The sequence below is a fragment of the Spermophilus citellus genome (assembly GCF_964194105.1).
Source record: "Spermophilus citellus genome assembly, chromosome: 11".
NCBI lineage: Eukaryota > Metazoa > Chordata > Mammalia > Rodentia > Sciuridae > Spermophilus > Spermophilus citellus.
Window position 1 is genome coordinate 68,946,210 of NC_138192.1, and position 18,778 is coordinate 68,964,987.

At 34.8% G+C, this 18,778-nt stretch overlaps 1 protein-coding gene across 1 annotated transcript in view; it reads right to left on the reverse strand.

The window, feature by feature from the left end:
• Positions 1-525: 525 nt before the first annotated feature.
• The window catches only part of SLC38A11 (solute carrier family 38 member 11), a gene marked incomplete at its 5' end in the record, with an annotated part of 51,863 nt that continues 33,610 nt past the window's right edge, over positions 526-18,778 (reverse strand). Inside the window, 5 exons of the mRNA XM_081261851.1 lie at positions 526-889; positions 10,953-11,084; positions 14,441-14,553; positions 17,628-17,789; positions 18,456-18,526. Of these exons, the coding sequence (XP_081117977.1) occupies positions 596-889; positions 10,953-11,084; positions 14,441-14,553; positions 17,628-17,789; positions 18,456-18,526 (772 nt within the window). The 3' untranslated portion in view covers positions 526-595. The remainder of the gene's footprint in view (positions 890-10,952; positions 11,085-14,440; positions 14,554-17,627; positions 17,790-18,455; positions 18,527-18,778) is intronic.

Consider the following 18,778-nt stretch of genomic DNA (forward strand, 5'->3'; position numbering starts at 1 on the left):
GGGAGGTGATTTTACTTCCTCACACACCTGGGTCTGCACATCAGATCTATTATTCAAACTTCTTAACAGTGGGAGCATTTTACTCCAGGGATCCACTTTTCCCTAAACAAGGGATGCTACTAAAGTTATAATAGCTTCTGTTTGTTCTTCAGATAATCATTCTTTTTAATTGTTTAGCTTCCCACTCGCTTCGATTCTATATACTTTAAAGACTTTTTTTTTTCTCTGTCCTGAAGGACACATACACAAAAATCCAACTCATAATCACCTACATATTTTGGAGCACAATATCTTGGCTCCCATGTTAAGTAAAAAGAGTAATGCTTTGATGAGATTGCAGCAAACATTAAAGGCTTCACTTTTCTTTCCTCAATTAGCATCAGTGTACTGAGGTCAGAAGAATGAAGCATTTGTTCTAGTTTACAGTAAAATATATTCAGTTTTCTTTATCTTTTACATTGCACTGAAGAGTAAACAAACACAAGTCTTGATAAATGCCAAAATGATAATTTTATCATATAAATAGAGATAAACGTGAATATTATTAAGTGGTTTAGAAGTCTATGAAAACATGCATATTTTTAAAGCTGTCAACTCATTGAAAGAAGCTGATGTTTAAAATGGAAAGTTGTGTTGTCAGTTGAAAATGAGAATCTGAGATGTTTGTGAAGGAGACATTGTCAGGAAAGCAGTAGAACATCTCCTGCCCATGGGTACAGTCCTGAGGATTTGTGATAGCCATGATGAATCCAAAAATCATGACCACAGCACCAATGGGAAGCATGACACAGGACACAATCTTATCTGAGTGTGTCCTTGGTTCTTCTGACAGTTTCAGATAACATGCTGAGGGGATGATAAAAATCAGAGGAGCTGCACAGAGCACACCCTGTGAGTTGAAAACAAGAAACAAGATAATGTTACTAGATGGAAACATTCTTTGGACAATTTTTAAAAACATTTTTCAAAATGTATTTTTCATTGCACCTGTTGAATCAAGCAAAGGAAAGAAAAATAATTCAAAGAAAGACTCAGAAATAGGTTTTTCCTTTTCCAAAGAAATATTTACAAATGAAAAAGATAATATATAATAGTACATCAGACTTAAGACCAGATGATCAGAAAATAATATAGAAAATGAAACATAATAAGACCAACTTCTAGCAAATCTGCAGTCTCCCTTTATTTCAGTCACGTCCTGTGTCCTTATATTCTTCATTTATGGTATCCACTATGCCTTTCAAACCTGAGTGGTCTGTTTGTCATTTGTGTACAAATGGGGACTTTGAAAAATTGTATGGGCATATTGTCTTCCTCTAAATCTGTGCTTGTATGAAAGTAGTGCCTGTCTGTGTTGAGAAAGGAAAACTATAACCACAGGGCATTTAACATGGAAGAACATTTCTAAATCCTCTTTCAAGCAAAATGAAATGCATTAATTACCCTAGAAAATTGACAGCAGAACTAAATGACTATAACTTGCCCCTACATTAGCTATAGATAAATTTAACCTAAGGCATAATGTCAGATTGAAAATAATAGCTAACAGAGTTATAGAAATACCAAATTAAAGCAGGGTATGGTGGTGTATGCCTGTAATAACAATAGCTTGGGAATCTGAGGCAGGAGGATTGAGAGTTCAAAGCTAGTCTCAGCAAACGAGATACACTAAGCAACTCAGTGAGACCCTGTCTTTAAATAAAATACAAAATAGGGCTGGGGATGTGGCTCAATGGTCCAGTGCCCCTGAGTTCCATCCCTGGTAACCCCATCCCCAAAATACCAAGTCATTGACTTCAAAGGAAAGGAGACTTCTCCCTGAATAGTCCTAAACCTCACTAGACACTTTGCAAATGATGTAAATGTTGAAATTCAATTCATTTTTGGTAATATATTTTTTCTAATTATTCCATTTTAATGACATCATATATTAAATAGAACATAAAATTAATAAAATATATTAAAATATGGTGAATTTTATTCTCAACCCACAAAATAAAAGTTTTCCTTTAAATTATGTGGGATTTTTTTGTGTGTATATTTTAGATTTATCCATAACAAAGTGTTATGGATACATATGGATAGTGAAATGATTATCATAATAATGCAAAGTTCATGACTTTTATTTTACATAATCACTTTTTTGCATATGTGAAAAGAACAGCTAAAATATACTTAACAAGCATCCCATATACCATACAATTTTATTAACTGTAGTTCTTATGTTCTACATTAGATCTCTAGACTTGTTCATCCTATCTGCTACTTTGTGTCATTTAAGCTTTATCTCATTTCCTCCCTACTCTCTGTCCCTGGGTAATCACACTTTTATTCTCTGTATATGTATATTTGACCTTTTAAAAATTTTTCATATATAAATGAGATCATGTAATATTTTTCTTTCTGTGTCTGGCTTGCTCACTTAGCCTAATATCCATTAATGTCATGGCAAATGGCAGGATTTCCTTCTTTTAAAAGGCAGAATGACATTCCATTGTGTATATATTCCACATTTTCCTTATCCATTTATCCCCTGATGGGCATTTAGGTTGTTTCATATCATGGCTGTTGTGAATAATGCTACAATTGACATGGGAGTATGGAAGTACAGAAATCTTTATGAGATGGTGATTTTACTTCCTTTGGCTATAAACCCAGAATAGAAATTGCTGGCTCAAATGGTAGTTCTGTTTTTGATTTCTTTAGGAACCTCCATAATGTTTTTGATAGTAACTGTACCAATCTACATTCTAACCAACAACGTACCAGCACTCCCTTTTCTTCACAGCCTTACCAATATTTATTGGTAGAATGCCAGATTGAAAATAATGGGTAGTAGAGTTATAGAAGTATCAAGTTATTAGCCAGGTACAGTGATGCACACCTGTAATCCCAGCAGCTCAGGAGGCTGAGGCGGGAGGATCTAGAGTTCAAAGCCAGCCTCAGCAAAAAAGAAGTACTAAGAAACTTTATTTTATTTTATTTTATTTTATAATATTCATTCTAGTAGCTCTGGGGTGATATTGCACAATTATTTTAATTTGTATTTCCCTGAAGATTAGTGATATTGAATACCTTTTATTATTGGTCATTTTTATATCTTTGGAGAAAGATATATTTAGGCCATATGTCCATTATTTAATATTTCTGTTATTTTTATATTTTCTGCTACAGAGTTGTAAGAATTATTTAAAATTTTTGTATATCAACCCCTTATTATAATACTTTTTCCCCTAGTGCCTAGGTTGCTTTTTCATTTTGTTGACTGTTTCCATTGCTGTGTAGAGGTTTTTAGTTTTCTGCAGTTATATTTATATGTTTGTTTGTTTGTTTGTTTGTTGTCATTGTAGCCTGAGTTTTTGCTATGATATCTAAAAGTAATTGACAAAAACAATGTCAAAGAGTTTTATCCCATGTTCTTTTAGGAATTTTATGGTTTCAGATCTTACAGTTGTCTTTTAAGCCTTTCCAGTTGACTTTTGTATTTGATAAGGGTCCAATTTCATTCTTTTGAATGTGGAAATCTATTTTCCCAGCACTATTTATTCAGGAATTATCCTTTCCCTATCATGATGACCTTGTCAAATACTGATTTAACTATATGCTTGGATTCTGTTCTGCTCAATTAATATGTTTCTATTTTTATCCCAGTGCCATACTATAGCTTTGCAATATCTTTTAAAATCAGGAAATGTCATTCCTCTTTGTTTTCCTTCTTTAATTGCTTTAGTTTATTTGGGCTTTTTCTGTGGCTCCATATAGGTTTTAGATTTTTTTCCTATCTATGCATTACTCCATTTGAATTTTGATAGAGGATGTATTGAATCTATACATTGCTTTGGAATATACACATTTTCACAATATTAATTTTTCCAATTCATCATTACAGAATATCCTTCTATTTATTTGAACCTCCTTAAATTCCTTTCAACAGTATTTTATCTCCTTGGTTAAATTTACTCTAAATTGTTATTTGTGTAAAGAAATGTTCCTGATTTTTGTATGTTGACTTGGATTCTTCAGCTTTACCAAATTCATTTGTTATTTCTAGAATTTTTTGGAAACCTGGCACAATTGCACAATTGTGTCATCTGCAACTATAGTTTTACTTCCCCCATCCTGATTCAGATGTCTTCTATGACTTTTTCTTTTCTGATTGCTCTTTCTAGTATTTCCTTTAGTACGTTGAATAGAAGTGCTGAAAGTGGGCATCTCTCACTTGTACTGGATCTTAGTGGAAACACTTATAGTTGTTTCCCATTGATTATGATCTTAACTGAGAGTTTTTCATAACTGTTCTTTATTACATGGAGAAACTTTCCTTCTATATTTAAACTGTTAAAAGTTTTTGTCACAAAAGGCTGCTGAAGACTTTATCAAATGCTTTTACTCTGTCAATAGAGATGATCATGTGGTTATTAGCTTTCATTTTGTTAATGTGAAATAGAACATGTTATTGTCTTAAAGATAAAAAAGTGTTAAAATACATAATCAATAACTAAAAATGCAATATTGATTCATAATTAAATACAAGATTTCTTTAAAGTGTTTTTCTGTATTTTAAAAGGTCATTGTGTAAATTTGTAAGTATATATAAGCATAATATAATGAAACTCTATGTATCTATAACCTATGTTTTATGAGCTCTTTGGAAAACTATATTCACAGATTTTTCCCAGATTCAACCAAAGCAAACTGAATTTGAAGTTGGGTGATGAAGAATAACAAATTATATTTTTTAAAAAAAACTTTACCTATTTTCTCAATGTCACCACTTAATCAAATTACTGTGTGTTCCACATTAAGCACCACTTATATTATTATAGGTGAAATATTATTACTATGATTTCAATAATACACCTCTTTTTGTTTTTTACAAAACCAAAAAAGAAATCTAAATTGTCAATTACATGTTTCACATTATCAAATCAGACTAGTTAGGGAGTATCTAAAGGTCTGTGGAAGAATAGTAGTGACCACACTGCATGGAAAATATTTCACCAGTAAGAGAAACACAAGAATGAGGAATGAGTAAGATAAAACAATATTACATTCCAATTTAAAATATGTAGACAAAGTACTTTTGCAATTTATAGTGCCTGAATACAAAAGAATACCCATAAAGGTACACAATAAACAAAAGATTAGCTGTCATATGGCTAGAATTAAAGAAATGCTAGGCAAGAACTCTACCACCAAGCTGCCTCTCCAGCCTCACAGTGCTTTTCTAAGTTATAGAAAATATTATAGAACTCAATCTGTGCTTATACTCTATGATTTCTTTGAAGGAAGAATTTCTGAAACAAAGTAATTCAAATCCGTGTATATACTGGTTTGTATATGTAGTCTCTTCTCATTGTAGGAACAGACCTGGAGCTGCAGAGTCTGAAGGTATCATCAGGATGACAACTGCTGTCAGCTGCTATGGAAAGGCTGCTGTCAGCCCTTGAAATATTTCAAACCTAACTCCCTGGGCAGGGCAAAGAAAGGGGTGTTCTGTTTATGTTGTAATTCATAAGAGGTGAGAAAGTAACAATTACAGAGAAAATTACATTGATGATGTTTGTACTGGAAGGAGCCCAGTTGATTATCACGTCTTGAATACCAGTTACTTTCTGGTAACTTGAAAGTTCAGTTTTGCGAGAGGTTGTTGCTGGAATTCAAGATCATCAGTAAAATGATAGTGCATTTCTATCTGCTCTATTTCCCATAAATTAGTCCAACTTATTTCCTTCCTTTAGTGTAGACCTGTTTGAGGATACATTACTGGCTTTGGAATGATTTTTAAAATTGCTTGACAGTTTGTAAAATCAGAACTACTTATTAAAGAGAGAGTAAAACATGGTTTTATTTATAAAGACAGAAGAGTGCTATCCACTGGTAATAGTACAACTGATGCCAGGACATTTTACCATTTGCAACAGGGAAAGAACAGAAAGTGTTGAAGAATTTTACCAACTATATGGATGGGAAAAGTGTCTGAATTCTCTTTTCTGAACAAAAACCTCTCAAATTGTGCAGGGAAGGTAAAAAAAAATAATACTTATTAATCTTTTAAATTTCTATTTTTAACCAGTTCAGACACATGAAATTTATTTCTATACCTTAAAAAAACAAATACTGTCTTTAGCTCAGGATCTGTCAACTTGGACTATGTCTTGCTCACTCTGATGATTGTATTTCTGTATCTGGGTTCTCACTGGGTATTTGGCTTGCTTTATTACTTCCATGCAAGCTTCACACAATGCCTGTTGAACTGGTTACTCTGGCCACAGGCACCAGCTGTTTCATTTTTTTTTTCCTCTCTTTGTGCTGCTGCAAGAAGAAACCCATAGGGCCCAATTACTGTACATGCCTCTTTTCTATAATAGCAATGTCAGTGCCAAAATCCTGGATTCTTATTATCAAGAATGAGATTTACATTCATTTTATTTGCTTTTAAAATTAATCCTTTAAAAGTGAGGGTACATTTGCTTTGGAAAAATATTTCATTGTCTACTGCCATGAAAATGATGAATTAAACATAAAACTCTAAATGAGGTTTTAATTTTATTGAATAAGTAATATAACCCCAAATAATTTATCCTTTGATGTTCAACTTTACTAAATAACATTTCCCTAATTTCCAAAGATCTTATTCTAATATGTATCACATCTATGAAGGTCATTGTTCTACTTAGTGATAATTGAGAAGCCATAATAGAAAAGAATTCCTAAAGTACTACAATTATTAATGAAGATGACAAGGACCTGGGTTCAGTCTCCACAGTCCCCACCCCAAATTATAAATTAAAATGAAGGCTATTAACTATAACTTAAGATTAAAAAGTTTCAGTTTGGGCTGAGGATGTGGCTCAAGCGGTAGCACGCTCGCCTTGCATGCGTGCGGCCCGGGTTGGATCCTCAGCACCACATACCAACAAAGATGTTGTGTCTGCTGAGAACTAAAAAATAAATATTAAAAAAAATTCTCTCTCTCTCTCTCTCTCTCTCTCTCTCTCTCTCTCTCTCTCTCTCTCCTCTCTCACTCTCTCTTTAAAAAAATAAAATAAAAAGTTTTAGTTTTATTTTAATCCATTTCCTGATATTTTAAACCATTATTAAAGTCAATTCATATGTATTGTGAATTACTCTGAACCTTATTTGCAAATGAACTCAATGCATAGATTTTTAATTATAAAATGGGTAAAAAAGCAGAATTATTTGACATAATTTAATACCTGACATGTAGAAAATCTCAGATGAATGCAATGATTAAATGTATGGGCTAGAGAGGATCCAAATACCTGTGTTCAAATCTTGATTCTTCTACTTAGCTTGTATGGCCTCAGATTGATTATTAATCACTGGGCCTCAATTTCTGCATCTGTAAAGTTAACATGATCAAGGAAGATAATGCATGCAAAGTGCTTAGCCCAGCATATGCACATGTTAGCTCATATTATCCCTATGCAGTAGAACACAGTATGCTTTAGTTAACTCCTCACATGTTGCATGTTCCAGCATGTATTAGTTACTGACAGAAATGATGCTAAATTTGGCTTGATTACTCATTGTCAGTGTCCACACAAAAGGGAGGTGGGGAAAGAGCAGAAGATGTTATTGTGCATACCAAAAACTTTTTTGATGGACAAAACACATATTTTCAGATGGTCTATAGAGAATGGAGATTCTAGATTTTACTAATTTCTGCAAAATGCTTTTAAAACAGGTGTCATTGTCTTGGGTTATTAGGTTATAGCCAACAATATAACACTTTCCTATAATTGTTTTGTGTGTATCTCTCTATATTGGTTAAAAAATCTAAGAACCTAGAATTATGTTTTAATTTTTTTAAAGTAGTCTTCCACAGAAGCTCAGATTTTGACTTTTTAATATTTACAAGGTATTCTCTGACTATAATAACCAGGACCTATCTTAATCACAAATGTTTTTAATATAAGTATAATAGTGAATATTTAGTGTTAATGTTCTAAGGATTTTGTTGTACATGTGTCATGAAAATTAGCAATTAAGTCTATGTAAAGCAATGGTTAAATTTACAAAAATATATCATTTCCCAAAAATGAGCCATATGTATGTGCTTGGCTAACTAGAGACAAACAAGACATTTCTTAGTTTACCAAGATGTGGTTGCCTGTTTAGGCAGCTGATAGATATATTTTTCCTCATAACAAAATTCTACAACATTAAAAAACAAAACTTGTGAATTCAAATGAGACGTTTCATAAAACAAGAGAAAACAGAGTGGGGGATGATCATGTTGGTCGTATCTACAGCATAGTTGAAAGATCACTACTACTATTAACACCAACACTTTTTATCATACTTTATTTCCTGGTACTACACTAAACAATGTCATATGTGGGAACATGGAAATAAGTCCTGATCTTTGGTCTCAAGGGGCAATCACCCATGCAGGAATTTGAACACACTGTTTTTATCCTTATTCCAAGTATCATGGAAAATGAAGAAGGTGGCTACACATTCTCTTCAAAGAGCTTACATTTTGATAGGGAAGACAAATTTACAGATGGTTCAAATAGCACATGATATGAGATAATATACAAATGAAGTTACTTCATTAAAGTTACTGCATCAAGGTTGCTACATGAAATAATCTTGAGTGGACCTACTAGCCCTGTCCTATGCAAAATTAGGAAGCAGGTTAAAGTTGCCTTTGGCATTTGTCCACCTCCTGGTTGGTTGGTTGGTTTGTTCTCAAGATGGGGTCTCACCATATTGCCCAGGCTATCCTTGAGTTCCTGGGCTTAGGCAGTATTCTTCACTCAGGAATACTGGGACTTCAGGCACACCTCACTGTGTGCTGCTGGGCTTTGTTTTTCACCACCAGTGAAAGGGCAATTTCCTAGTGCCCTGAGGTTTTGAAAAGCTGCATATTCTCCACTTTCCATTTACTCTGTTCCCAGAAAATTCCCAGAAGTGTGTTCTCAACAGAATCTCCTATGGCCTTTTCTGGGAACTTCAAATCATAATGGCATCTGGAGGGAATAGTGTCTTGGGCACTAACAATAATACTTTCTCCAAGCCCTAACTCTTAACATAATGTGTGAATGATAACTTGGGATCCTACCTGTAAAATTTTGCCCTCCCATGGTGCATAACCTAATAAATCCTAAATGGTGTGATTTCGTTTAGAAATCTGTGCTGTTTCTGCTTAGAAATTAGAACCAAGGAGTCATGCATAATGTGCCCTTCTATTCCTCTGTCCTTCTAATTAAACCTGTCACCAAATTATGACATATTTTCCTCAAAAATGTCTTTAGATATCCTATCTACTTCCCTATCATCTTCATCACCTACATAGCAGTTGAACTTTTATGTTTGTGAGAAAGCAAGGATCCCTTCTGATTTCCTTCCATCACTCCTGTTTTGTGGCACGAAAGAAGTAAACAATAAATATGTGATCTATGAGTACATGTGTTATTATTTGCACTCGATTGTGAAGTCTTTGTGATATATTGACAGAAATGAAAGGAAACTGGTCATTGTAGGAAAAGGAAACAGGTAAGACAAAGGACAAAAGAAAGAACTGATTTGGAATATATATATATAAGCCATAAAAAGAAGGTTGGCTGGTACTGAGGGTAGATTTTACTAAGTAAAGGGGAAATAGCTTTTCATAAAAGCAAATATAAACTCTGCTTATATTTGCTCTGGGAAGAAAGTGGAGATATTTGGGGCAGGATGCTAATAAACTGAAAGTAGAACTTTAATATGTTCTAGTGGAAGCAAAAAAAAAAGGATCAATTTAGATGTAGTTGTGATGAAGATCTAGATTTGAATGGTGGCAGTAAATGCTACAAAAGAAAGATCTGGAGAGAGAAAAATATTAAAAGAAAAAGAAATTTGGCCTGGGTAAGTGATTATACAATATGGATATAACTCTCTTCCTTTCATATTTTCAATGAATTTCACTAGGTATATATTTTTACCCAGAAAAAATATTCCAGGTCCATTTAATTAATATTTTTTTTCTTTTAGAAATGTCTATGGGCTGGGGATGTGGCTCAAGCGGTAGCGCGCTCGCCTCGCATGCGTGCGGCCCGGGTTCGATCCTCAGCACCACATACAAACAAAGATGTTGTGTCTGCCGAGAACTAAAAAATAAATATTAAAAATTCTCTCTCTCTCTCTCACTCTCTCTCCTCTCTCTCTCTCTTTAAAAAAAAAAAAAAAAAAGAAAGAAATGTCTATATATCATACAACCATGACCTTGCACTCTTGATGTTTTCAATTAGTTGATACTTTATTGTGAGGGGCTGTGCTGTGCACTGTGGGATCTTGGTAGTACCCCTCACCTTCTCACTAGATGCCAACAGCACTGCCCACCTAGTTAATAGTATACCTCTAGATATTGGTGGGGAGAGCAAAGTTAACCCCTATTTGAGACCCACTGTTTCAAAACTATATAGTCCTATGTAAGTGCAGAGTATCATTGTTATAAATGTTTACTATTATATTACAAACATGTTTTCATTCTAATTCAGAAAGTAACAATTCTCTTAGGAAAATACATCTTATATTAAATAGAAACATTTTCACCCACCCCAGAACTGAGTACTTTACCACTGAGCTACATCCCCAACCTTTTTTCCTTTTTTATTTTGATACAGGGTCTCCTCTCAGTCACCCAGGCTGGCCATCAAGTTGTGTCCCTCCTGACTCAGTCTTCATAGTAGGTGAATCAGAGGTAAGTGCCTCCTCCCCCAGCAGAACCATTATTTTAAAAGAGTTTTAGGGGGCTGGGATTGTGGCTCAGCAGTAGAGTGCTCGCCTAGCACGGGCAGGACCTGGGTTCTATCCTCAGCACCACATTAAAAAAAAAAAAAAGAAAAAAAGGCCTTGTGTTGTGTCCATCTACACCTAAAAAATAAATATTAAAAAAAGGAGGTTTAGGATGGAAGAAGTAGATCTTTAAATGTACTTACATTGAGTTCTAAAACTATTCCAAGGCAATCAATCAGCAATGAAACCAATGTGGCTATCATAATTATAACCACTGTTATAAGCACATGGAAAAATGATGAAAGAGTCCCTCCAAAAAACACGTTGGCAATGACCTGCCAAATAAACAGATTATTTTGAGAGGTAGTCTTCAGACATGCAATATTTATTGAAAGAGTATTTTGTAATAGCATGTAGGAGTATATACAATATTGTTAATAAGACAATCAAATTTTGTCTCTATGAATGTTTTATATTTCCAAATTACTTACACACAGACACATAATGCAAGAACAAGTATTTTTTTGTGGTGCTATTAGTCAGTCAGTTGATTATATTACAGATGCAAAGCATGACACAACAGGGTTTAAATACATGCATCTCTCAAGAATAAGCAAACCCTTAGGAAGTTACCTTATCCTTCTTCTTGAGCCTAACAAGGTTACTACTAAAACAAACTGCAGATGCTATTTAGATTACTTGAATGGCCTCTGAGGAAAGCATTACCACATTTCCTTTTAATGATGCTGGATGTGTAATATCCTTTACTAAGAGGAAATTGATTCTACATAAATGAAATCCTAATTGTTACAATTTAAGTCCATGATATATTGCTTTTCCTCAACAAAAATATAGAGAAGATTTTATCACTATTTCTTATTAATACTCAGATCAGGAGACCAATTGACAGTCTCCTATGTAATATATCCCACATTGTGGTATAATTTACAAAGAGAAGATGTCTGGGAGATTCTTCCTTTCTCTGGAATTAACAGCCTAACTAGAAATTGACAACCCATTTAAAGAAATGAATGTATACAGGAGGCTGAGGCAGGAGGATTGTGAATTCAAAGACAGCCTTAGCAAAAGCAAGGTGCTAAGCAACTCAGTGAGACACTGTCTCTAAATAAACTATAAATTAGGGCTGGGGATGTGGCTCAGTGTTTGAGTGTCCCTGAGTTCAATCCCCAGTACCAAAATAAATAAATAAACAAACAAACAAATTTATCAATTTGTGATGGTACAAAAAATATCAAATAGCTTTTAGAACTAGAAAGAGCTTCAATCATCCAGATCTATCTCCCTTCAAGTAATCTTCTTTACAGCATTCCTGAAAAGTTCTGGACTCACCTTGGTTTGAGATAGGGATTGAAACATGGATAAAATTTGAAGCTGAATTGCCAACTGAGTCAATAGCATGCAAAAGAGCAAAGAGGTGAGAGTAGGAACAAACCTGTGGAGGGAGACAGGAGACTGAATAGAGGAGTGACTATGCAGAAGATCAGGGGTAAAGATGGCATGGTAGGAGAGGGTCAGATGCTTAATATGGTAAAGAAGCAGATCTCCAAGTTGTGTTATCTTGGTAGGTAACATTCCCCAGAGGCCAGATGCTGCCGTGGCTCTGCTAGAGTTGAACTAATAACTCTAACTGATTATAATTTGAACAGTCTTCCAAATATCATCTTATTTAAAATCTATTATTATCAAAACTTCTAGTATAGGACTGTGAGAATGAAAAAAATCTGGGCAGGCTAGTGAGGGATATTTATTAGGGACACACAGCCTTTTTGTTCCTTTTATATGTGGTTGGATATCTTACCCATGATTTGAGATGGTTTCATTATATTAGCTCTGTGTGTGTGTTTATGTGTATAGAAAGAAGTGGACGGGTGAGGTATATATGACATTCCTCTGCCTAATATTTGCTACGATGGCAAAGATCTTGATTTAGTTCTGTCTTCCTGTCATGGCAGCTAGAAAGGAAATTCAGGTCCAAGTACTGAAGACAGAGGCTGCCCAGGTGAAGTGACTCAGACGGTCCACACACAGTTTACCAGAAACCGCATGGGAATGCACCATCTGTTCTTTCTGATCTAGAGATCAAATCTGAACCTCAAGTCCTGGGCAGACGCTGCAAGAATACCATTTCCTGCATCTAATAATAGTTAGAAAATTTCTAAAAGGCTCTTATATTTTAAAAACCTGCATAAAGTATCAGTGTATTTGACTTCTCCCTCTAGTCAAGGTAGAAAATGGCCTGTGAATGCCACATTAGCAAGTGAGCAGAAATGCTAGTAGCAGAGGGCACACACAGTGCTGCCCTCTTCCCTCTTTCAAGTCCCAGTGCTCGTCCTCACCCAGCACTGCCCATGGGAAGGGAAGCTCCAGGCTGTCCTGAGAGGCTTGCTGATTACTGAGTGCATTTAAGGCTCTGTGGACGTTTCACTTCATACATTAGACCCATTCACATAGTGCACTGTGTAAACAGCCCCCAGGAATAGATCCTAAGACTAAGCCCTTTTCAGTATGACTCCTGAAAGAACCACTGTGCCTCAGGATCATGTTTCACTGCTAACCAGTGCAGTGGGTGTTTAGCTGTCAGCAAAAGGGATTCCTGACAAGCCATGCTATCCCATTTCACACCAAAAGGACTCATTCTCTTTCAGCTAATCTTTCTCCACAAATCCAAGTGGTTTATACAACATAATTTGGAAATGGATTTATAAACAAAAAAAATTGTAGAGAAATAATATACTGTATGTTTACATTATTTATATAATTTTTGTATGTCACATATAAATACATAAATGAAGTATATATGTAAAATCATAGGTTGATGTTGCATTTTGATTCCCCACAGTGTATAAGACATTTTAGTTTTTTAAAAATAACAAAACCAATTAGAATTCAATGCACATTGATTTACAAAATGTTTTCCCAAAACTACAATTTTGAAAAATGCTTTTTAAACCTTGGTACTTAATTTATTTGTAAGAATACTATTTTTAAAAAGCCAATAAGTATGGGCTGGGGATGTGGCTCAAGCAGTAACGCGCTTGCCTGGCATGCACGGGGCGCTGGGTTCGATCTTCACCACCACATAAAAATAAAATAAACATGTTGTATTCACCAAAAACTAAAAAATAAATATTAAAAAATTCTCTCTCTCTCTCTCTCACTCTCTCTCTCTTAAAAAAAAAAAAAGCCAATAAGTAAGCCAGGTGCAATGGTGCAAACCAATAATCCCAGCTATTCCAGAAGGCTGAGACAGGAGGATCACAAGTTGGAGGCCAGCCTTAGCAATTTACTGACATGACACCCTGTCTCAAAATATCAAGGGCTAGGGATGTACCTCAGAGATAGTGTACCCTTGGTTCTACACATGGTATTGGGGGGAAAAAAAAAAGAAAAAAGCCAACAGCTTCAGTTTAACTATACTAAAGGCTGGCATTCACTTTGGAATGCATTTGTATAAATATTTGTGCTTATGCTTATAAATATAATTTTCACTTCTAACTTTTGAAAAATTAATCTTATATTCTAATATTCTAAGTTGAGAAAGAAAATTTTATAAATTACATCATAGTTGTGTCCTTGAGAATTTTCAGAATAAAATTATTTATAAATCTTCCTAAGTAAAGTGTTGTAGAGAGAGAACCTGGGTAAAGTATTAAAGAAGAATCATGCTTACCTCTCTAGTTACAAAGCATTCGATTGGGTATGTCAAAATGACAGTTATGCCATAGCAAAATCTTCCAAAGGTTACCAGGTCATCACTTCTGCAATAATTTTCAAATAAGTCCCCTAGAGAATAATATAAAATAATTTATTTATTAGATACTAGATTTTTGAGATACATAACAAATGAGATATTTATTATTATAAGTCAAGCTCTATAATCTTCATTTTATTTAATTAAAGGAATAGATTACCAGGTCTAAATGTGTTTGCATTCAGTACCATATAGCTATTTATTGATATTAAAATCAATACGTGTCCCATTTGATGAGAAATGCAACACGAATAGTTTTTTTTTTTATTATTCCTATTATTTGTTTTTGGTGTATTTGCCTCAAGTTTGAATCAAATTCTAAAAAACACTTTTATCCATTGTCTTCTTACATTAGAATCAACTCCCTAAATTCTTGTTCACTGGCTTTGTAAATTTGTTTCTGGCCTTTGTTTGTGGTAAGTGACTGAATTACATATATAAAAAAAATCTATTAAAATAAACAAATTTCCCTTTGAAGTGCTATTCTTAGATCAAGGACAAATCTGAAAGGAAGAGTAGTCCAGTACATCTGGGGAGTTGAGTTTCCTGCACACGATGCTGTGGGGGTTAATCACAGTCTTGGGACCACACCAAGGAATTCTAAACATATTGTCTTTTATGTCATCCGATGTGCCTGAGTGTAAATGCACTGTTTCAAAACTGAAAATATGGCTGCCTCCCAGAAAGAACATTAAATTTAGTTCCAGACTAAATAATGAACTATATACCTTGAACCAGTTCTTTAGATCCCGTATGTTTGCAGAAATTGATGAAGAAATACAGGAATCTAATTAGGACAGAGAAGTCATCAGGCAGAAACACTCAGTCGTGTTTATTTCCTGAATAACATTTTATTTCCCAAATAGCATGCATTTGGATCCATTTATTTCCCAAGTAGTGTGCTTAAATTTGAAAACTGCAGTTGCCTTTTTTTCAAGAGCACTGAGTACAAAACTACATCAAAGTCACATATCTCACTACTGTTTAAAAAGAAAACAAAATAATGCCTTTGTACTCTTTTCATTAAAAAGCTAAATACCCTAAATGAACTGCCTCTTGATCCATTTAAGTGACCCCCTCAACTCCCCCATCAAGTAAAACAAACATACATTCCTTTCTAATGTCCTTTTTTGGGCAGAATGAGTTTGTACCACAAAGCAGCAGTGACAGGGAACTGTCTGAAAATTGATTGAAAAGGCTCCAGATTCTCTGAAAATAAAAAGAGTGAAATTCCCCATTCACTAGCCTTCACTAATAAATGGGCCCTGCACCTTATCAAAAGTCAATGAGAATGTCAGCAATAATCTAGAGTTCCTACTGCCTCACAAGCTGGACTTTATCTATTCATCAAGGGGAGCAAAGCAGCACACAGTTTGTACAAACAAGACCAGATTTGCCTAAGGAGAAATGACCTGAAGGACCAGGGTCAGTTTATTCCAGTTTGAAATGAAATATATTTTAGGGAATTAGAGCCAGGGGAAAAATAAGGACAACAACCACCACATCAAACACCTGTCAGCTTTGTGATAGAAAGATTTAATTATACTGAGTAATTACCACTTATTAAAAAAAAACAAAAACAAAAACACATACACACACACACACACACACACACACACACACACCAGGAATGTGTGACTAGCAAAAAAAAGGTTTATGTTTTAATGAAGAGGCATTTAAAACCCAAGGTCCCACACAGACCAGAACCCTTAGGCCATTCATCTTGACAAACTGTGTAGCAATAGTGACACATGCCAATGTTTTGAAATAGTTTTTATCAAGACCTTCAAGGTCACTTTTAACTGCTCTTTACTGGCACACACAGGTATTATATTTTGGCTGCATTGGTATCATGTTATTCATTATTTATTAAGCCATCTTTCTTCATTTTCTGAGAAATATCTGTGTACAATTACAGTGACCTGTAACCTCTGTTAAAAAAAAAAAAAAAAAGGCAGCCATTCTCCCAAGAACATTCTAGTGTCACAGAAAACTGAGCCCAGAGGAGCTGGAGGTAAGAGATAGCTTTTAGTGGGTCATGGTAGATCAAAATGGAGGAGGCAGGAAGAGAATGGAAAGAAAATGGGATTTGGATGTCAGAAGACTTTTTCTCTAATTCGTCACAAACCAGCATAGGCAAGCTACTGCAACTCTTTGTGTCTTAAAAGGAGGTAAAACTAGTTATTCCACTTAACCTTCCAAGGGTTGTTTGAAGGTCAAGTGAGACACCAGACCTGCAAAAGCTGTGAAATACATGAATCACAGCCTTGGCCTGCTGTCAGACTACCTTCATATTGCACTCTCTGTCGGAGTGTAATGAATGAATGAAAAGGTCAAGGGCCCTTTAAGAAAGGATGATTCAGTTGTTGCACCTGGGTGAAAACAAGAAAAGAGAAGTAACTTTGGAAGGAGGAAGGGAAAGGACTGCTTTTATGGAAAAGATGATGTTTTGTAATTAAGAGGAGAATGGAACAATTCAATACAAATGCCCTACAGGCTGGGAAAAAAAAAAAGAAAAAAGTCTGGATAAGAAAAGTCTGGATTAGAATTAAAATGATGCAAACATCTAGAGAATTTGTTAACAGAAAAGCAGGCAACTTGCCTAAACTAATCACCCAGGTGAGGTAGGGGATGAGAGAGATCAAATTAAAAAAAAAGAAAGGAAAAATCAACAGAAAGAATAACAATGAGAGTACAGTAGGAAGAAATTTGAGCAAAGAAAGGATGTTCAGTGCTGTTAAGTGATTCAGAAAGAGACAGGAGACACAGAACCCAGAAGATTATCAGCTTTGAGCATGAGGAGGCCTTTGGTAGTTGAGTTTGAAGATGCAGTAGAGTACGGGGAGGACCTGAACCTGGGTTCGTGAGCCTGGAGTGAGGATGGAAGGAGAGATTATGGACCACAGAACTAAGATTAACAATTTAGAGGGGAAATCTGAGGAAACAGCAGAGAGACAGGAGGGTAGAGCAAAGAATGGGTGGAAGAGTGATTATTTCGAAAATAACAGTGGACAAATTTGTACTAAAAATTGAGTAGAACATTGGGTGTATTGGTACCAATCCACATGAGCACCAAAATACCATGGAACTGAATCTCTCATTTTACCTTGGGTAAAGCCAGTGAAAGTCAAGTATCCACACGTAGCAAAGAGCACACAGATAAATACAGAAACCAAGATGGACATATGGATGATGCGGGACCATTTTGCTACTGTGGCTTCTTCCAAAGAACCATAGACTAAGAAGCAGTTATGGTGGCAAATAAATGCTGTAACACAAAAAACGAAAAAAGGAAGCAAGCATTATTGAAGTAAGCCCAGGGTTGTTTTTTTTTTTTTCATTTATTCTGTAATTTAGAGATGAATACTACTTTAGAATGTCAATCAACTGATGTTCAAAATATTATTTTACTAAATATACAAAAAAACAATTTTTCTAATGAGTCTAGAAATGAGAAACTTCATTCATATCAGGCTTATGTTGTATCTTGTCTTGATATAAACCAGACTATCCAAACTTCTCTCCCACTTTCCTTCTCCTAATGACCCTTCCCATCTAAAGGAAAATCTAAACAACACCATAATTATCAATGCATGACTTCCTTTGCCATCTGGGACACAGAGTTGCTTTAGATATCCAGCCAATTCTTAGTACATTGTGTGCAAGTTTTGAAGAAGTCCATAACACTTGCTAGAATTTCAAATTAAGAAACAAGATAACTATAAGGGTTTCTGTGTGAGAAATGGATTTCTCCAAATTGAAGCAAATTTTAGTAATGAGTGAGAAAAGTTTGAGCATAAATTAGGTCATACACTGCTAATAGGAAGTTTAAAACTTAGGATATCAGACGTCCAGGCATATATATCAAATAGATCTTTTTCAGTGAATAGGTGACTCGTTATTGGGAAGGGGCCTTTTGAAGCCATGTACTCACCAAAAGACATGACCCCAATAGCCTGAATGGCATTGGGCTTTGCAAATACCCAAGCATCTTCCATTTTGGGTCTAGAAGAGAACCAGTTAATTTGATAAGTTATCTTTAAACATGTCAACATGGATATATCAGAGAGCAAGAAATGGTGTTACAAATAAAAACTGGGGGCCTATAAGCCAAAAATAAAAAAGGGGCCAGCATGAATCTTATTTAGTCATAAGTAAATTTCCTAGGATCATCAATACAGTCTCAACCCCAGTCCTTTAAAATGCATTTGGAATACTTGTGCAAATTTTTACATATGTAAAATAGCCACTGGCTAT